The sequence below is a fragment of the Harpia harpyja genome, chromosome 7, assembly GCF_026419915.1.
Source record: "Harpia harpyja isolate bHarHar1 chromosome 7, bHarHar1 primary haplotype, whole genome shotgun sequence".
Classification (NCBI taxonomy): domain Eukaryota; kingdom Metazoa; phylum Chordata; class Aves; order Accipitriformes; family Accipitridae; genus Harpia; species Harpia harpyja.
In genome coordinates this window covers 38,172,116-38,194,304 of record NC_068946.1, presented here as the reverse complement: position 1 = coordinate 38,194,304, position 22,189 = coordinate 38,172,116, and the positions used below count along the sequence as shown (strand labels likewise).

The 22,189-nt window shown below is 36.9% G+C and overlaps 1 protein-coding gene across 8 annotated transcripts in view; it reads left to right on the top strand.

Annotated features, from left to right (window-relative positions):
* Nucleotides 1-22,189, top strand: part of SLC4A10 (solute carrier family 4 member 10) — a 165,051-nt gene that overhangs the window by 53,498 nt on the left and 89,364 nt on the right. For 6 of the 8 annotated variants that reach the window (XM_052791621.1, XM_052791620.1, XM_052791619.1 and 3 more), the window contains exon 2: nt 10,051-10,132. In XM_052791621.1, coding sequence (XP_052647581.1) covers nt 10,051-10,132 — 82 coding nt within the window. Of the gene's footprint in view, nt 1-7,009; nt 7,200-10,050; nt 10,133-22,189 lie in introns of all 8 variants that reach the window. The other 2 variants (XM_052791623.1, XM_052791622.1) reach the window with 1 other exon arrangement.

Below are 22,189 nucleotides of genomic sequence, written 5' to 3'. Positions count from 1 at the left end.
CTTCAGACTTGGTATCTGAAATCTGTTTATTTGCTCTGTTATTTCCCAGAACACATTATCAATTTCATTGTCTCACTGATTTCTTTTCTGTCTGTCTTCTTTTCCCACCCCACTGCTTCTGCACTGTTTACTGCTTTTCTTAATCCTGTATGAATTAATTAGACTACCTGAACTTCCAGACAGGAGATCATATCATCAGTGGCTTGGAGGTCATAATTATTTTTTATCTTCTTTGTGAATAGTGTGGGTCCTAACTGTTTTCTCTAGCATTGACCTCCCTGTCACCATGGCTTACTGATGACCCGAGACAGATAAAGAGTGAGAGCAAAGATAATCAGAATGTCATTGTCTAATTATGAGATGGAGAGTCTTTCTTGTCTTGCGCTGTGACTATATCGACAGTGCAAAAGGTCTCAATTTCCATTTGGGTAACTGTGCATTTGCATGCAGCAGAACATTTTTGCGTGATACAAATCTGTGTTTTTCAATCACATCAATTGCAGTTGCCTTGATAACAAAATCACTGATGACAACAAAATCATATAGATCAACCTAATTCTTTGGAGATGAGAAGTACTGGGTCATCCGTTTTCTGCTGAAGTTACTCTCTGAAGATAGAGATGATTTGGGAACTCTTCAGAGAACCCTATATTTAAATTTATACATTTTGGCCAAGAAAGACTTGTCAGTTGTCTTCAAGGAAGTTATTTACAAGTTTCAGTTTAAAAAAACCAAGCAAACCAAACACAATCGTCTTTTCTCTTCTGGGGGATAATAGATCATATAGAAGACAACTCTGAAGGACCACAAGGAATCCAATTTAATCTTTGGGCATGCAACAGAAAATTATATGGTATTCTAAGTTAATTTTTTCCTGACAATGGATGACAATAAGGCCATACTATTTTTTAACACTTCAGTTAGATTTGGTTCAGTCAGGCTACCTTCACTGCTAGTAGAGCAACAATATTACTAGTGTTGGCAAACTTATTTGGAAGGTTAGCGATAAGTTTGGCTACGTAGGAATGATCACACTCAATCAAACTAACAGTCCATCTAGTTTACTATCCTGTCTCTCCAGGTAGTCCTGATTGGACTCTCCTAAGTCTCAACAATTTTCAGCCAATCTTCAGTGACAGTCGGTCTACCTAAGGTCTTGCTTATCCTGTGCATTGGCTATTGGAAAAGTTGATGGTGATGTCATCTGTAGTTACAGCAGCTTCAGTTAGGTGCCAAAAGTTTTATGGAATTAATCTGAGTTTAGAATATCTCTGTCCTGGGATGTCCTCCTTGCTGCCTTGATTAATCCTTGGACTGTGCTGTAGAGGGTGTTTGTCAAATACAAATGAAAATTGTGGGTAGGTCTGAGAAACAGAAGAATCACTGAACACACTGATTGGTGTTTCTGAGGGAGGGAGTTAGTTTATTATTGGTCATGCTGGGTTGCGATATCAAAAAAAAAGGTGACGCTTTGAACTATGGTTGGCATACATTTGTGTATAAAAGGTGCAGACTCCAGACTACATCATTTTTGTGGCTGTAAAGGAAGAGAAAAAGTTCTCTCTTCTGTGTTGTAGCTGCTGTTAAAACAGGTTCTGATAACTTGGTCATGACCTCTTTTCTTCTATGCACTTTCTACTTCCACATCAGTAGCTGCTGCAAGAAGACTGCTTTCTATGATTCTTCTCCCTGACCCTATTTCTAGGTAAAGAAATCTGAAAACATGTCATCTTTTCTGAGGCTGAAAGCAGATCCTTTGAGATAGGAACTGTATCGAACTTAAAACCCAATATATCTTACTGCTGATTAAGAAACCAGCAACCAACATAATTTACTTCTTTCCATTTGCTGCCCAGCAGCTAGTATCCTATTGCACAGTGGGCTAAACTCGGCACGTTTAACTTCTAACTACACCTAAATAATGCTGTTATCCTGGACCTATCCTCACCTGGCATTGGGCCAAGAGAGAGCCCAGACAAGCTAAAACTAAATCTCATTTGGGCTTTAGATAAAGTCTTCACATCCATCTTCATGCTGTTTGGCTTTCTCCATAGTAGTTGACAAAACCATTGCTATGAAGCGAGAAAAGAGGATTTCAGCTAATGGGACTGCACTAGGATGACATAAGACATTCAAGTAATAACCACAGAGGAAAAAATAACCACGCCTCAGCTTCAAATCTGTGCTGTTCTCGCCTCCATAACTTCTAAGTATTTGACAGTGTAGCAAAGAAAAATATGAAGCAAAGGGAATAAAATCTCAGTCATACAGATGTGATCCAGCTTCTACGTCCCTTAACTAGCAGCAAGGAACACTGTCTTTTACTTATTCAGAGGTCTGGTTAAGACTAGCAATTGAATAAAGATTAGCTTACAAATCCAGCAGATATGATATGATAGGAAGGAAGGGGAGCAGCTATGAGAATCTTGCCATGACTGAAAATGTTCAAAGGAACAAGATAACCTAAGTGCCTTGTTCAGGTTTTGTAAGGCGCTCACGTCATTTAGGCGTTCCTGATAATTTTACTCCAAGGCATACAAAACATGGCAAGCACAGCTGCAATTAAATGCAGGTGCTTAAAACAGGTACCAGAATCCAGAAAGAATTTAACAGTTCATTATTTCATCAATGTAACCGATGCCCCAACAGGTTTATCAAGCCTTTTGAGTGGGAATGTTCTCCCCCCACCCTGTTTTGTTGCTGCAGCTGTGAGTACAACAGAGTCCTTTTCTGGTGGGAGAGTGCAGACAAAGTGGGGCATCTAGCTACTGCAACAAATTAAGTTACTATTTTGCCTTGATTTCTGTTTTATCTTCTTTAAATAGAAATCTTGTCTTCAGTTGGATAGGTGTGTGAAGAATAGATAAAGTAAATATTTGCCTTGCAAATGTAAGAAATGTCTTGTTTCTACCTAAAATGGCTTTTCTGAGAAAGAAGATTTCTTATCAAATGACAAGGAAATATTTTAGTGATTATGTATTCATTTATGCATCATAAATGCATTCATAGTGGCTATATTGTACATAATGGTATATAACCAGGACAGGATGCTTCAATGTAGATAAACACAGGAATTACATGTATTAGTGAGCATTTACTTGTTTGTAAAACTGCTTTGTTTTATTCGTGTGTGCGTTTTCTGCTTGTGTTTCATCTCATTAACTTTACAATAATAGTATGTGCTTAGATTTAATGTCTGTAATGATTATCTTGTAAAGTCATGTTTATATTGTAAGGATAATGTTTATATGTTACAGGAATTGCATTATTATGTTAAACGTGTGCTCTGTCTCAGGTCAGTAACAAATCAGCTCTTTGGAGCCAGTACTGATTAGTGCAATTTTTAGCAGCGTTGCAGAAGATGGTATTTCTTTATTGAGCCATGCTAAACAGTATCTTGGCTTTTGCTATAAAAAGAGAAAAGAGGGAAGAAGAGACAGAGAAGAATGCTTTTATGCATATGACATGCAGCCCTGGGGAAGATGCAAATCTGGAATGAAAACTAATTGCTTTCTACTTTGCTGCATAGCCTGAACTATGTGGAGTAGAGCTGACCAAAAGGAATATGTAGTTTATGCTAACTAGTAGTGATTACTGCAGAAAGCTGCCACAAAAATAGTACAATTAAAGGGACACTTTAAAAAATAATTCTTCAGACCTTATGGAACAGACCTTATTGCATTATAAATGTGTTTTGATGGGTCTTCCTTGACAGGTGGATAGACGGGAAAAGGATGATGCAGTGTAGCTAGTGGAATGGAAAAGCAATTATATTTCATCAAAAAGATAAAATTCATTGTACTTTCCACCTCAAAAGATTGCTAAATATGATTACATGTAATGTAAACAATTAAACACAATAATATTCAAAAAGGGTTTTTTTCCCCCATGCTTGTCTTCAGAAAGAGAAAAGAATTGTAGCATCTAAATTGTGGGCATACACATTGTGCACTAAATCAGTTTTGTGTGACTGTGTCTGTTCAAGGACAGTTTAAAGGACAAGGCTGAACATGGCAGTCATCAGTGAATTGCCTTCTGCAACAGGGAGGCATCCATCTACATATAACAGTTTTTTAGCCATTTAGGTTAATTGTCTTTACAAGATATATCCAACATGCTCTTGGCAGCTCTTGAGTTCAAACTCCTCACTTCTCTATTTCTTTAATAATGCCATCTTTATGAAATGCCAAGCTGAACTTAACCAAAATGATCTTAAAAATACAAATATTGTTTAATGGGTCTGTGAAATAAATAACAACACAAAGTGATAATGCTCGAATATCTTCAGACTGAGAAGGCAATCATGATGTGTATGCGATTTCTGGATAAATGTTTAGAATTTCATTACAGACTATTTGAAAGGTGAATACACAAGGTTTATACCACTAACTTTATGATAAAATATATAAACTGAAATGAATATATTAGAGTTCTATTTTTAAGTAAATGTGATTATTGATAATATAAAAGAACTAAAATAATTTTATATTACAGCTTTCTATTGTTTATAGGAATGCAGTATTTAATGTTTTATGCTGACAGGCATTCCTGAGTTCCAGATGGCATTTGAGAATTATGTAGGTTGTCTAATCATCAGTAAGTGGCTTATATGGAGAAGTAATTAATACCATGATTATTTTCCTTATGAGTCAGCAGGTGTGTCATATGCATAATTTCTAGTGTGGAAAAAATCAAAATGGCTTCTGCTGTGATATATATTTTACAGAAAGAAAGATGCTGAAAAAGGATTCTTTTTGGTTATGTTGTGATTTGTGCTGTGGGTGTATTAAGAATGTAATTAAAAAGGGAAAGGATTTTACCTAAAGGTTTAAAAACCCTGAAAAATTTTCTGGAATATTAATACTCTTTGAGGCTGATTTTGCATTGTATTTCAAAGAAAAGCAATCATCCAGTTTATTGAAAACACTGACCAAATATCACAGACAGAAAATAAAAGTAGAAAATGAAGAAAATTAGATAGAAAGAAGGATTAAGAAAAGAAATAATTTCTAGTTTTCCATGTAAAATGAAAATTTTAGTGTTATCCATTTTGACTCATCTGTTCAAAATACATTAGCACCAAATATCACACCAGTGGAGCAAGTACCTACCAAGGGAAGGACAGCGAGACATATTCATTGCAACTATTTAATAATTTCCTATTGTCCTAACAATTTCCCATTTCCTAATGTATATGTATTGTTACACTATTATTTCATTTACTGTAGCGATCAGCACAGATGATCTTCAGTAAATGTTTGTGCAATATTCAGATAGCTTTTATGATATATGCAAGCATCTTTTATGTATAGATAATTTCAAATCTGTGTATCGTCACCTAGACTTTAACCTACCTTCTTGTCACCCAGAATGTAAGGAGTATGCCGTATGCCTTAATTCCATCATCCAGAAATATACTGAAGTTCTACAAGTGTATGTGTCTGCATTAGCACATGTGTTTAAAAATGTCATATGCCTTTCTATGGATCCACCTTTGAAAGGAGTTACTTTCCTCTTCTTTCCACTTGATCATCTACCACGTGATGAAAGCATAGACTGTTTATATGAGCTATAACTAAAAACACCTGAAAACATCTGTCATGAAATGATATTTCTCAGCTTTTTAAAATGTGTAGTTTCTCCATTAATTAAATTGATCTGAGGTGTGGAAGGGCAGTGCACAGTTCTGGGAAGTGACAGGTTTAAGGATCAGCCTCTGCAACACATTATGAATTGCACTTATGGCTGTATCATAGCTAAACAGCGTCAATTTGGGAAGCTTTCCAGGAGGTCATTTATCTAGCTTTGGAATATCCTGGGTAGTGAGCTTTATCAGTACATCGGTGGAAAGGGCACTTTAGACATTTGCTTTTGGTTTCTAAACCATGGGCCTTTTTATTCCTTCTAACCAATACACTTACAAGTCGTGGCAACAACTGCAGCCTCACTTTATATTCTGATAAGCAGGCTGTTGATCTAAGGGTTGAAAGTCAGTACTCCTAGCACTCATGGTGACCTTCTTCCTTCATGATGGCATACCAAAAAGTAGAAGCCAAATATCTTTGAAGGCGGCTTATTTCCTTTTAATTTTGTTCAAACTTCAAATACGTGTTTCAATGTTATAATGTGTGGTTGCACTGTAAAGGATGCAGAGGACAACTCTACTGTCTGCTTTTCTATACTTACTAGTGTGTTTAAGCTTCTAGTATGAAGAGACAAAAATAGTAACAACTGTATTTATAAGACTCATTAAAATAGATTTTTCCTGTGAAATATGTGCAGCAGATGCTGCTGTGTGGTGAAGGTCATTTCAGCATTCATCTGGAAATTGTAAGAGGTGAAATCATGGACTGAGTAGAGTTGCTGAGCCCTGGTCTCTAAGGAGCTTGTGGTTTCCATGTGAAAGCCTCAGCTTTTTCTTACTCTTTTATCCCAGATACATTATTTCTTCTACTGTGTGTTTGCTTATATTTTACTGCTTTAGGGAAATAGTTTTGTGCCTACGTTTTAGGTAAACCATTGTGTGATAACTATATAAAACCATGGAATATTAACAAATATAATTAAAAAGAGAGAAATGTTAGGTTGTTTATAAATTTGTGAGAAGTTTATTGTGCTCTGATTACAGCTTCACAGAAATAAAATTCCACTGGCTTCTGTAGTATTTCTCTTATTAGGCCAACAGAAAGCAAGCCCAGTATATTTATTTTTATGTAAACTTTGTCCAGTTAAGTTGTCAAAGCTGTGCACTGTAAAACTATTACAAGGTATTAATATACGTTGGTTTGATGTCAAAAGAACATTTTATGCCTAAATGTTGATTTTTATCAATCTGTTGTTTCCTATCATCATCTCTTCACATGGGTAAAGTGCGCACTTTCCTAAATCGAATGACTTAGCACTTCTGTAGTGCTTTACAGTTCTGAAATGCTGTGTGAATATTAATTACGGCACAGAGCAGCCCGGTGAGAAAGGTAGATAAGTAAGTATTATTATCCCTATTTTACAGATGGGGAAGCTGAGGCACAGAGATTAAGTGACTTTCCCAAGGCCACACAGCAAGTCAGTGGCAGATCCAGGATTAGCGCTCGGGGACTTCCTGGATCCCTCTCCCATGCTTTAAGCAGTAGACCACAGTGTTCACTGGACTCAGCAAGCAACTCATTGCAATAATGGACAGTTCCAAGGACTCATACCTGGTCAGTGTGTCCACACATTTGTTTGCACACTACTGCAGTATGTCAGTATGGTTTGAATACCTCAGTCCTAGCAGATTTGTGCACTATGTAAAATTTCTGACCTTTATCATCTTCAAATGGGGTGAAAGGAAGAAGTGGTAGAATTCTGATGTAAACGTGGCACGGCTGTGAAAAACATTTAGTTTTCATGCCTTATTCTGATCTTGCTGAAACTGATGGGCAAAACTGCAGTGGATTCACGGCTTTGAGGATGTTAGTGTGGAGGTTTGTGGCTGCTTGGTATGTTAGAAGTCATCCAGAGCATTTAATTCTATCTTCCATGACTGTCTTATGGTTAGTCTTGCCTATACTTTCAGTTTCAAACTCTCATTTATTACAACACTTAAAAATAATTATTTCATAGTTTTCCTGACATGCTAATAAAAAGCAGAGCATTACCAACTGAAATTAAGTTTCTAGTCTCTAGTCATCATGGGAAAGTAGAGTGCATCTGCCACTATTCTTACTTGTATTGTGATAGTGCTTACCTACAAGCGAGATTAAGACCTAATTGCACTAAACTACTTGCAAGCCCTTCCCTCCCTTCTCTCCTCCTCCAAGGAGGCAGTACAGGAATCACAGAAATTACTTCTAGCTTAAATGCAGTGTGACTCTTGTACTGGTAAATGCAAGGTGGCTTTCATACTGCTCCCTGGGAAGTGAGAGCGTACAGTGCAAGGCCTGTTTAATTGGACTTTGCTCAGAGGTTGACATGTGAATTTGCAACAACACAATACTCCCAATTAAGCTGTTTTTCCCTGTAATATTAATGGAATAAGCCCACTTCTGAGAATGAGGCGAGGCTGAGACTTGCTGTGACATTACAGGAAGAGGAAACAGGGAAGAAAAAGATTGCCAGAAGCTGAACACATGGGAAAGGAGAAGTCAAAGTGTATGAGCATATTTTGGTAAATATTAATGAATTAATTTGTATTTAGTTTACTTAGATGATCTGTAAAGGCTTTATAAACTGTCCAGCAATTTAATATTTTCCCCATTGTAAATTTCCCCTAATACTGCTTCCATACGGCCTTTTCAGGATCAGTAAAATACCAATGGCTATGCCTTATGCTGGAATAGCACTACTTCTGATGTGGCTGTAATACTTGGCCTTTGGCATCCTGCCTAACCATTCACCCAGGGGCATGACGTCATGCCAGCATGACAAATATGCCCAGTTATGTCTAACTGCTTAACATAATGGATTCATTTTACCTAGGATGGTCAAATGGTTTGTGTGAAATTGTACTGCCCTGGTACATTTTAATAGATTATTAGCTAATTCTAAATTATTAAAAGACAAAACAGTTTCAACAGAAGGCCTTTCCTCATTGTCATTTTAGTTACGTACTATTATCTGTGGGAAAGCTCTAATAAAGACACTGTAACACTTTCAGTCTCCCTTTCTTTAACAGCCCAGATGCTTGGCGCTGACACGTTCCTAGGATTTTTCTATATGAGAGAGCTACAGCATGACAGCTATTTTTAAAAAAGAGAGGAGCCTGAAACAAAAACTTATATGCAGAATGCACGACATCCAGCTCTAGATGCGAATTTTTTTGCCTGGGGCATCTGCTCTTTAAGGATAGGTGCTCCTGTAGTTTAATTTCTTGTTATATTCTATTGCATTCTATATACAGATATATATTTAGCATATAATGTTGGTATTCAAATCCCCTTGCTTCAGACTTCCATTAAGATACCAATTTTATATATTGAAATCAAGCAGTTCTAGTTCTAATATCACTTACTAAAACCCTTCCACTAACGACAAGTAAATATATATTCATGATATATTAATTGATGGTTTTGTATAATGCATCATTTTTTCTTCATCATCATTTACTGGAAACTACTCTAAATCATGTTGTGAAATACAGGCTGTATTTAGCAACTTCTTTTTGTTGCAATTGGTGATGTCAAACTCATAGTGAAGCCAATGTTCATTTTAGCTGAGCATCCAGTGCCCTGTTGCTGAACTCCCAAAAGATTTCTCTACTTAGGGAAATGTGATTTTTTTTTCATGTCAGAAGCGACCAGAATCACTGATTTCTGTAGCTTTTTTAGCCGGAGCACAGTACACTAATTCATCACATAATATGTTTATAGTGCAGTGGAGAATACAGTTAAAATGCATGTATGACTACAGTGTAAAATTAAACATGAAATGTATGTTGCTGAGGAAGAATTGCTTTTCTGTTTTCTGCTATTACTGTGTGCTGTCTGCCTTTATTGTAATTACAGCTTGGTGTTTGTAAAGAAAAGCAAAAGCTTTGCAATCACCAGTAAGTGAAGCCAGTTGTTTTCATGGTATTAAAGTTTTCTTTCTTATCTTGTCACTGAGTATCATTCTCTAGCTTTGCCAAAGTATAAGGAGTGTTAGTGCTAATAATTTGGGAATTCTGCATGTAGCTCAGGATCCTGGTCTAAAGACAAAAATACATGTGCAATCCCTTTCTTCAAGAGTACAAGAATAAAGCTGCCTCAACCAGACATTTCTTCTCTCTTTCGTTGTCCTGTTGACTCATGTTGTTCTTAGTTCCCAGTAACCAGTGTTTACTCATCATCTTGCAGGTTTTAACAGGAGAACTTCTTCATGTCAAAGTTAGCTGTAATCATACCTCAATAAAAACTGATGTGACAAGGAATAGATTTTAATAAGGAAAATTAAATTCTTAAAACCTTCTTTGTTCCCGAGTAGGAAGAATAAATAAATAAATATTAAAAGCATCTTTGTTTCTTAGTACTATACAATCTTGCCAATAGGTTCCAAATGAGAAGCAGCTTATCTGTTCTTTTTTCTGTTTTGCAGAGAAATGATGAAGAGGCTGTTGTGGATAGAGGTGGAACTCGCTCCATTCTCAAAACACATTTTGAAAAGGAAGATCTGGAAGGTGAGAGATTATTTTTCTGTGTGTTGCATTGTCTCTTTCTTCTGAAAGTACTGAAATGCAATTCCAATGTGTAAACTTACTGATTTGAGCAGGGATGTGAACAAGAGTAGAATCTCATAATTTATTTTAGAAAGAGTAATACTACTCTTTTCTCACAGCGGTGCTCAGATACAGATGAAGGTGGAAGGAGTTTGCTAGTTTTCAGTGATCTATAATCAAGTCCTGTAAAACATGCATGTATGACTTCAGATAAGTCTTTCTACCTTTAATTTTCCAAATATGTAAATGCAAGCAGGACTGATGATTTAGTACTTATAATGGCTTCTATACTTCCTTTACAACCCTCATGTAGCTGCCTAGCCACATTTTCAGCTGAACAAAAATATCTGGAGTGTCACAGATCGGACAGATACTTGATAATATACACTGCAGAAACCACCTAACATCACCGTGGGTAAGAAAGTGGGAAGTTGAAAACTGTCTTATGATATTGGCCTAATAATTCAGATAATCTCTGAAAGAGTTGCATTTCAGTTTGTTTAGTGGATCCCAAGCTTACTCTGGTTACTACTGTACTTGCACTCTTGTATTGAGTTTTGTGACCCCCCAAGTCAAAATTATTGGATGAAACTGTATTTCTGTTTCACATATGATGTCCCATCCCTGAGACTGGAACTTGCTGATTTTAATTGTTAGCTTCTTGTGGTGGGACATGGAAGGTTCTTGTCTTTGTCATACAGAGCCACAGGAACTAGCCAAAAAGAAATACTAAGATCTGGGATGTATTTCAACATCCTAAATCTGAAAAGTTACCTGCCTCAGGTCTAAAGAGAGGTTTCTGTGCATGAACCTGAGCTTTCTAAATGCCTACCCTTGATTACTTCATTTTTTTTTCCTTTTCTATCTGGCTGTATGAATTTTGCTTTCTCTGCTGCATGATGGCCATATTGATGATTTCATGTGAATGTCAACATGATGCACAGCAACTCCCTGTTAATGCTTCCCTCAGCGGTGCCTCAAAAAGCAGACATGGCTGCATTTTGAAAGGCGGCCTGGCTGTGTTAGTCTGTATGAAGTAGTCTCTCACAGAAGGATGTAAAATGTCACGCAGTGTAGCATACATGAGGTAGGTAGCTCTCTGCTCAGTCTGAGGCAAGTCTGAGTACATGCAAGGGAAGATCTAGGGTGGCATTTAGGGTTTTGGTGCCTCCAGGGGTAAGTGGCTGTCAGTGGATCAGGCTAGCAATGACAATTTTGGACTTGGGCACACAACCCCCTTTTTTGAATCTTGCACTTAGTCTTCTGTAGTCTTCAGTTCCTTGATCCTCAGACAAAGTGAAACTATTGTATCTGTTGTCCTTAGACAAATACCTGATAGAAGAATGGATGCTCCCTGCCTTCCCTTTTCCATGATACTGACTCACAGATTTTTTTATGGGGTGAGCCCACCCCAAAAAATATCCTTTTGCTGAGTCATTTTACTGATGATGGTAAGGTGGCATTTCAAAAATGGACAACTTTCTGGAGAATGACAACTTTAAGCTCAGTCACATGGGTAGACTCAAGTATTAAGGCAATCAGGATTACTATGATGTTCCACATGTGACTACATGGAACCTAAAGCCTCATCTCAAAATTTGAACAAGTACGTAATTTGAAAACTATTTAATTACTATTTTTCCCCACTATCCTATATGTGTAGAGTTGCTCCTGTGAAATACCAGTGAAAATACTCTTTCAAAAATCTGCTCCTAGGATGTTATCAATAGAAATTGGAATATGACAATGACCACCCCCCAATCTTTCCATCAATTTAAATTGTTTAGAACACTGAAAAATTCTGTAGTTAGCCAATGAGTCTGCTTTCCTTTACAGTAAAATCACAGTGCTTCATAATGTTCTAACAAAATAATTGCTCAATGTAGAATCCTTCATAATGCAGTTAGCTTTCTCAGATAAATTTCACGTCCACTCTAAGATCAGATCAGTGTCTTTAAATATATAATCACTGCATCCAGAAATACCAAGTGACATAAAAAGATTTTAAGAGATTGTAAATTTTAATATCCAGTTGCTGTTAATAGTGTGTCCATTTGTTTCACAGCACATCTAGGCACTTTTCCATCTGGAAACAGTGGATGTGACTCACAAACGTCACTGTCTTATTCTTGTCCAATGAACATTGTGGTGGGTTTTGCTGAAAACTTACCTTTTTCCTAATGACATAACAACTGTAAAATAGGAAATTATATAATCAGGTGCTAATTGCATAGCTTAGTAAAAATGATATAATTAGATAATTAATATGTATTATGTAATTAGCTCTTTGACAGACATTTAATTGAGTTTATGTTTTAAAAATGTAAATAGCTAGTTACAGAATATTCTAGCAAAGACTAGTTTTGACAGGGTTTAAGTTTCAGTAGCACCATATCAGCAACATTTCAAAACCTGCAATTCATATGAAGAACTAAAGGTTGTTTAAATCTGAAAATCAGTATTCAGTTTCTTCTGATTAAATCTTAAAATTGTAAGTATTTTGCTATTTTTTAATTTTAGATCATCAACATTCAAATGTCAGAGATACTGATTTAAATGTGTACTAAAATTTCCATCTGAAATTTCTTGGCTGAGCAAATACTTGTATTTGCATATTTTGGGGCAGCCATTGTGCAAATATATTGCAAGTACATATCTTGCTGAAAGCATGAAAATATCACGGTGATTAATGCTGCCTGGAAGAACATCCACAAGACCAGAATTTTACCTCAGTCTCTCTAGATCAGTGTTTTCTTTCCCCGAGCAATGTAGTAAAAATTTGGGGAGATAGGACAGGAACTGCAGTACTTCTGGGAACAGAAGAGATGTGGTGCTCGTTTTAGTGCCAGTAATGATACTTGCAATGTGTACTTCAAATCTTATCTTTCTACTTAAGCTTTGTAGTGCTTCAGAGGTGGATTGTTTGCAGAGCTTTGGCATTCATATTTTCAGCATGAATGATTTTTCCAAGTAATTCATTTTTCCCAAGTTGTAAGGTCAAGATCAGGCACTAATACCAAACAGGTCATTTGTCTGACTGTTGCATTAATGAAGGGACAGAGAAACCATTTCTAAAAGCAAAACAAGAAGCCCATCTCCCCTGGTTATAATCACATATTTTGCATGTTATCTTTCAATGCGTGTATAGACAAAATTCCTACTGAAATAAATATGCTCTTATTTTCATCAGTGGTGGAATTCCTAAATGAGAACTGGGCACTGATTCTGGATGCTAAAGTACTTAATTGCAAAAGGACAGGTTGTACATGTACCTGTACTGGAAGCAGGTAGGCAAGTTTTCATAAACAGATGTGCACATCAACAACCAGTTGCACTCGGACAGCTTGCTTACTCCATGTTGTTGTCTCTGACTATCTGCCATTGATTCAATGCATGTTCAGTAGTAACAGTTTTCTAACAAAATGGATATACCTACTTTTTCTCTCATAAGTTAAAAATATTTGGATTGATCTGTACGTGTCTGGAGATCTCAGAGTCTCTCAGATCCCACGCTGAGACTTTTGGACTATGTAGATATGCAAAACGATTGGCACTAAGTGCACTCTGACTAAGGTCTTTTGCTTATGCCCTCTGTACCAGCTGAGACTGAAAATGTCTGTTCCACGGCTGTCCTTGCTAGAGGTGGTCAGCTTCAGATACTGGATTTTTGTGGCAGGATTTCAGAACTGCTGTGGGTATTACTGTGGCCTGGTTTGAGAAATGGCTTTGATAGGGAGATGGCTGGAGATAGAATTGTTAGGAGGAGGTCCAGGCATGAATCAGGGATGAATTCTGGCTCTGTTGGAGGAAATCGCAAAATGATCCTTGGTTCAGAGAAGTCAAGATTTTGCTTAAGCTTTTCATGTTTCATACATTTTTATCTGCCTAAGTGGTGTGGGAAAAATTTGTCTCATGGGAAATTGTTTGTATCTTTCACATCTCTCAGGACACATAAAACACCATATCCAGTATATAAATCACTGTACATCAGAATATGCATTCTGACACTTTTGACAAAATTGAGATTACATGGAGTGATTACTGAAAGTCACAAAAGACTTCAAGCTAAATTAGGAAATAAACATCACTAGTGCAGCACTGAATATGATACAGAACCAAAAATTAATTTGAAATGTTAGTGTGCTTGTAGAGATGTTTTGTATTTAAAAACCTGCACGAAGGTTAATTTTGATAGTAGATGTCCTGCTGACCAAAAAAAGAGAAATCCCAGAGTATTTAATTATTCTCTTTTAAAAATGGTTATTTTAGTTATTATTTCTTTTTAGATTTGTTAACATGTGACAGTAATTCAAAAATTATTTTAATGGAATTTTGATTATATACAGTTAGGGTTAATATATGAAAAGCTCATTGTGATTGAACTCTAATCTCCATATATTATTTAGTGAAAATCTGAGTGGCTCCAGATATTGAAGTGGGCTTTTATTCTCAGAGACTGGACATTTTTTATAGCAGTAACATAATAGTGGACCTGTCTGCCACTGACATTATTTACCTGAAAATTAGTAGGACCTAGCAGCTCACAGGACTGAAAGAACATAAATGTTATTAACCTGCTGGCCTTGGTTCAGCCTTGCCCCCATGTAGAAGCAAGTCAGCTACTAATTCTGCGTGGCCAGACAGGAACATCGACCAAGGTCTCCACTCCCTTTGGCTGCCAGGACGCTACAGCCTACTGCAAATAATTTGTTACTCTGTCAGTACAGATCGCCTGCTCCAAGCATCCTTGCCTCTGCTTCCCTTGGGTGCCCCATTCATCCTGATGTTCACTTTGACCTATCTCATGCCCCTTGCGGCAATGTTCATTAGAGTTAGAGGGGTAGAATATAAGCTGTGGAAGAGCTCCAATATAAACAGTTGGACAGAGATTTGGGTTAGTCTACGCCTGCAATGTCGGATGTGGTTGTTTAGCTGTAGGTCTCTACAAAAAGGTCTCTTAAAAAGAACCATTTTGGCTTTACAGGCACAGAATTCTTTCATTTTGTTGCCTACCAGGTATTACATGCTCTAGCTGGTTCCATTTGTCATTTCTAAGGCACATCTTTCTGTAGTGCCTCTCATCTTGTTTTGTCACCTTTTTCCTATGTCTGAATATTCCTTGAGATCTCACTTACTTTTCTCCTGAGCTGTGCTTGCACTCTTGCCTTGGCAATTGCCTGGTTTGGTCCCTTTGCATGGGTCTCTTGTCCCTTTCCGGGTGTTCCCATATCTGTGGGAAGGGGGTTCACCTTGAAGATTCATGAATAACTGTGCAGGGCATTTTCACAAAATCTCTTTGAAAGTTCACATGAAGAATAATGAAATAAAGAAAGCAAACAAGTTACCACGTAGTGTTGGCTGAGTGCCACATTCTTTTGTTGATCATAAGCCTAGGGTTTCGAAGTTTGACTTTGCTCTGAGCTTCACTGACAAGAAACCTTTTCAATATTTGTGGGGACTAATATTTCCAAATATTTCACCTTGTGAAATTCTGATAAATGAAATTGGTATAAACCAACTTGCCATTATTGGTGAAAGCTGCAAAATTGTAGCATCAGAAGACAGTAACATTCCGTTTTTAACATACAGCTGTGCTGGTACTGAGCTTGCATTTTTTTTTCTTTGCTTGTTGCTAATTTAGAAATATAGGTCAAATTCTTCCCTCCGATAACTACAGCTTCACTTTCCATCAGTGGAAAGTGTGTGTGTGTCTCTTACATTCTGTGTCTGCTGACTTTTTTTTTTTTTTTATCTATTGTCTGGCAAGGTCTGAGACCCGATCTCGTGATAGAACCGTGCATGCAACACCTCTGGACTCCTCTGAAGCAATGTAGGGAAATAGGGAATGAACCTAAGTGCAGTTAAAAAGACTTTTTAGCCCAGCCACAACCTGGAAAAATGTTTTGTTAAGAGGAGAGATTTGTTGGGAGGGCAGTTGTCGGGGCTCTTTAAAAGGTCCTTAACTTTAGTGATTTCAGTGAGATGCTCTTATCTTCCATATTCAATATTCCTTAATGCTTTCTTAGGCCATGGATATAATTTTAATTTTTTTTCTATATAATTTCTGTTGTATTTTAACCTAAAACATAAGGTACATGTATGATCTAAAAAATTTGTGAAGGCTTTCTCAAGGTCAGTTCCTCCAAATCATAGCATGGCAAAAAGGTGAAAAATGTCCCTTGAGCAAACCATCACCACAAACAGCAATGTAAACTGTTGGTTTAGGAAGCATTGCCTTTGTCCTTTCTGCTTTCTTTTTAGCTCTGCCTCCCTTCTGCACTACAGTAACAAATCAGGAGTCATGTACTCTCTACTCCTACACAATTCACCATAATCACTTTTTCTCCTATAAGCAAAAAGGCAATTCTTTTAACTCTACATGGACTGCTGGTTTTCTGTCTCTACCTCACTGTTCATTTTTGAGAGGATGGAAAATTGCATTTGTTTCAGCTCTAGCTGGTAATACATAAAAGAGGCTTCAAGGCACTGAGTGTTTTCCAGAGGAGGGAGAAACCCCTCCAGTCCTGCTGAGGTCAGCAGTCATTTGAGACTTGGCTCGAACCACTGGCAAAATATTCTCTCTCAAGGCATCTTGACTTTGCAATGTTTCCTTAGTAGGTCACAGAAGCCTGCCTTTGCTCTTTCTGGAGATGTTTCAAGACCCATCTGTTCCCTTATCTGTCCCCGTCCGTCATGCCTGTGAGCAGGGATCTGAAAGCCTTGGTCTCAGCAGGTGCCTAAGGCAGATGTGGATCATTCCAGGTGGAAGGCAGCACAGACAGATGTGCCACAAGCACCTGGTGCTCATGGATGTTCAGATCCAGGACAGTCACTTTTTATGCAATAGGTACCGACTTTGCTGGCTCATTAAGGAACTCTCAAAGTACCCACTTGAGTCCCACGTACCTGGTGTAGCATGGAGGCCTGTGGAACCTCTGCTGATGGGGAAGTGGGAAGGTGAATGTGCTTCATATGTGTGTTCTTCCTACCAAATGGGTGTGTGTTTTCTGTGTTAAAGTTTTCATTGGAAGGAGAACGGGAGGCACTGGGGCAAAAATATCTGTACTCTTAGTATTCCATTAGAAAGATCTTAATTATTCTAAATTAAGGGAAACATTTACAATTCCTTTCTCTCCATCTCCATTTTCTCTTGCAATGTCACATCCATTCAGGCAACTGTAATGGGATTTCCAGAAGTTTCTAAGTTAAGTTGTCAAGCACCATAAATTATAATGGGATATATGTTTTCAAAGCTTTAGAAATCCCACTACATTTCTTTTCCTTTCCATTTATTTAATGAATAAGGTAGGTAGCTAGAACAAGCTTCTGTTTTAAAGACCCAGAATGCCAGGTTCTGACAACCATTTTTAGATGTTACATCTGTCATTTTCAAGGGCTATGTAGAAAATATTTGTATTTCTGAGGTTGTCTTTTTAGATGGTTAATTTGCTATTGGGTTCTTAAAATACAATTTAAGTGTAAGGAAGGATTTCTTCTTTAGAATACAGTAACACCAAACAGTCCTTCTACTTAGATTTTATTCTGAGAAATGTCTCTGCAAAATGTATTCATATTAATAATGTATGTTTCATATCTGTCTGTTCTAGGGCAAAGAATTCATACCTCCACAAAGTGGATATATTTACAGCACAATACACTTTTTCTTCAAAAGTTTGGGGGAAATCCTGATTTTTACATCTGCTTATATGTGCTTTCATCTGTCTGAAAATTAAATATATTTAATTATATATATAAAATAATATAATTAAATATAATTAACAGGATGCCTTTAAAATCTTTTATAATATAATTTGGATTTATTAATGTAATCCTGTAAAAATTAAAAAGAACACTTTATAACAAGGGTCATTATTTCTTTAATCCTTCAAATATTTTTACTTAAAGAGTGTTTTAATGCTTCAAAGGTAAACCACAAGGGGCCAAAGCCTCTTTCTTACACTATAAATGTATAGATTTGAACTAACTGTATATTCTGGGTTTTGTTCCCCAGCTATGTGCAATTTGATTAAGAATAGTCTTTTTTTCAAAACAATATTTATACAATTTAACAGTGGACGTGTGGCATTGTATAAAGATGACATTGCAGAGCAGATCAATTCAGTGTATTGCATTTCTTTAATAAGCTTTCAGATTATAAATAATCATTGTATATTAATGTATTTTCTCAGAGGTTCAGTTTTTAAAAATGATTCACTCCTAAATCCTAATACTGAAAATATTTATGCATGCACTTATGTTTAGCTTTCCTAGCGGCACATCTCAAATAAATCAACATTTTAGTTCAGAGTGTATTTTTGCAGGAACAAAATCATAGTCTTTCTGTGATAAAACTCTATAGATGTTAATGTAAGGTTAGTTGAAAAAGCTCAGGAAGATCACATAAGTCCTATGGCTCACTGATATCTAAATTAATTCCTATTTTTAGAAGTATAACATAAATTAAACATGACATAAACCCTGGAGAGGAATAAACCTTTCTCAGCATAGAAATTCTTTCATTTATTTTGAAGTAAGAATCGGCAGAAGAAATCCTTTTTGATGTATTAGATGTAAATTTTTTTCTGAGAATGTACAATAAGCCAAACTCTTAAGGGTGTCTAGAACTACAAATCTGCATGTGTGTACCTGAGTGCATTTCATCTGTATATGTTTCCATGGACCTGATTACGTGTGGCTCACTGTGCATGCATGCACAAAATATCTTTCAACATACCCACCATAGTCCTTGGCTGAGAGGTACAGAATAAAGAAATGTTTCAAGTATGATTTTTCCCATTATAGGACAGTTCCTTGGAAGAGGGGAGAAGCAAACCAAACTGACTGAATACAGTAATAATAAAATAAACTGTAATTGACCACTTCAGCTGTTAACATTTTTTGGAAGAAAACACAAGCATTGGAAAAATACAACTGAAAAAACCTGTTTTGTAAACATGCAATGAAACGCAAAACATTAATCCATTTGTAGATTTTTGGCTAACAACTTTAGCCCTTTCTCGGGTGATGGGACTCTACAGCACATGGTGTGCAGCGTAGGTGATAAAATTGTCCAAAAGTGATGCCCAGCATAGTATTTTTGAAGACTTGGCTTTAAAGAGTTATAAATCCATTGTTTGTTATGCTCACCTCTTAAAACCGTGTATAAATTCTGTGTGAGAATGGTTCTTAGGTTGTACCTGATGTTGACAGTATGTACCCTGATGTAACGTACAGTTGTTACTATCTCCCACGCTGCAGTGCCTTTGTAACCTTGCCAAAAGAATGAGAAAATATGAACTAATTAAGCTAGGTGCTGTGCAAATGTACAGCAGAGCAGGATTATTTTACAACATTTAAGCAATATTTAGGCATTTTTAGATGGCATCCTGATGAAGTAAATAATAAAACACACACAAAAAGCTCTTAAATGAAAGAAATGCCCTTATACAATTAGTTATAAATTATAAGGAACAAATCTGAATCCTATTGGATGTCCTGCAATTGACTTCAGCCAAATTGAAATTATAGATGATCTTTCTTTGGAGAATTTAGTCAGTTTAACCCATATAGTAAATATAGGTGCTGAAGGTATAAAAATGGCTGTTAGAAGAAAAGGTCTTCTTTACCCAATTTTGCGTTTTGGGGGAGGAAATATGCTTCCATTGGTGTCACTTGGAACTGGTGTCAGTGATGTTCAGGAGCTATCCGCAACCTGGATTCATGTTATGCTGGGACAGAAATCTTCTAGTAACTGCTTTTGTGCACAACATTAAAATGACAGAGCCTAGGTGATTCTTGGGACTTGCTTATGGCAATGGGAATAAAAGCAAATCCTCTTTAGATCCTCTTGAAATGTAGAATTTTTGGAAAAAAGTTGTTTTGGAAAAATCCTTGTTTTAGAATTGTGGCTTAAAGGCTCATTTGGTATTTCTGTTAGAAGTTTTATATTAAGCAGAGTTCTTGTTTATTCTCGTCTTCAAATTATTCTCACATTCAAATAATGCAAGTCTGTAGGGGAAAAAAAAATCTGTTGAAGAGCTTCATTGGAACAGGCGTGGATGGTCCTCTCCAGAGTAAGGCAGCAAGAAATTGTCTGTCACAGAAAGCATGGTGTTTCTGCCCTGCTCTGTCCTGGAGACTGCAGGGGAGCCTTCTGCTTGGCATTCTGGGCTTGGGAAGTTTACAGAGCTCACTGGAAACTCTTCTTTAGTAATGTCTCAGTCGACTTGTACAGGAAAAAGGACCTTACATTCCAGGCACTAGTTTATATTCTTCACCATCAAAAGGTTACTTGAAGTAAGGTCATTTTAGTCATTGGATTTCTTTTGTCTTTCCTATTTTTTTTTCCCCGTTTCTATCATTCACTGTCATTTTGCCAGCAATTTAGAATTCATTAATTTTTCTTTTGTTCCCAGCTGGTCTTTTTTTGCTCTACAGTTATGGTCTTTTAATAAACCAGAACTTCTTAACTCTTTCAGATTTTTTACTTTTGCATTTTGCTCTATCATTTTTCTATAGAAATCTATTCCTTTTCCCCTGTCAATTTCTCTTCTTTCCTCTTATTTGCCTGAACCTTGTTACAAGGACCTAGGTTACTCTCTCTGTTTATTGAAATTATGCCTTGGTAGAACTCTGTTGGCCTCAGTAGGTTCACACAGAAGGAATAAAATCCATTTTGCTTTTTCTTGCTTATCCATTTCAGTTTCCAGGTTCCTGTTTTCTTTTCAGTGTGAACTAATTCTGTCTGTATAGGGAGAATTGTGGTATTCAGACACACATGAATGTTCTGGCATTTTAGGGCCCATTTCCTGGTTTACTGAATAAAGAACAGTCTGGACTTAAGTCCTGGATTCAGCCCTGGAAATTAATTGAAGTGTGAACCTGAATCTCCATTTCCTGATGCAGGTACAACCTGAGCATTGAAGTGGCACAAAACTAGGATAAGCATACCCACTTCTATCACAAAGCAGCAGGTATGAATTAAATTACTAAATTAAAAAAGCCATCTATTTGCACCTCTGGAAATTATTAAAGTCTTAGGAAGGGTAACTCCATTCCTTTCAAAATGTTGTTTTGGTTTTTTTTCTACCCAAGGAAGGGGGAAGGGAAGTGTTGAGTACTACATTACTGCTGTTCCTTCAGTATCTTTTTAATGAGTTCTTTCTATGGAATACATTTTTCCTTGTTTCATGCACCACTGATTGCAATACATTTGAAATACACCAAAGGCAGCAGTTCTCTTTAAATCATTTCTTGGATTAAATGTAATAAGCAAGAAGAAAGAGGTAGCTAATAAATAAATAAATAAAATTTTCAACTTGTGGTGTTTGCTTCAGAAAAATCTCCTGACTCTACAAGAATAGTCTCCCCAGAATTGATGCCTCGGCTTTCTAGTCTCCTCTAGATGAATCAAAGTTGAGGAATTAACTAGCTTGGTGTCCAGAGCCTTTTCTCCAGCTTTTTTAGCTCTGCCTCTACAGAGAATGCCTGTCAGCCTTGAATTTCTTTGATGTATTGTGACAAATGCTGCCTTGCTGTGTTTTCTGCCCCCACTGGAGTCTCCATGGGATTAGAGATCACGTGCTACCTTAGCTTAGTGTTCTTGACCTTTTTCAGATGATTGACACTGCTGAATGATTACAGCAAAGCAGCAGTTATCCACTAGCTGTGTTATGCTCATTTCAAGGAGAAAATAAATGTTATTTGAGATGAGTAATCTAGCCTGTGTCTTTCTGCTGAATAAATGTAGGAGACCTGCCTGTAGTGAGTCATGATTACTTTCCCATTTGTTGTGTTTTGTGGTACTTTCTGCATATTTCCTCCTGTGCTCTCCCCCTTCTAAATGCCTTACTGTGCTCTGATCCTGTTAGCCCACATAGCTAAGAGAGCTAAATCTTTTGCGCTTGATCAGCAACATAAAATTCCTCAGGCTCAAAGATGGTGGCAGGCATGGCAATGTGTACCTTCTTACATATTTTAAAAAATAAATAGAAGAAATGAAAGCACCCTAAGCTACCA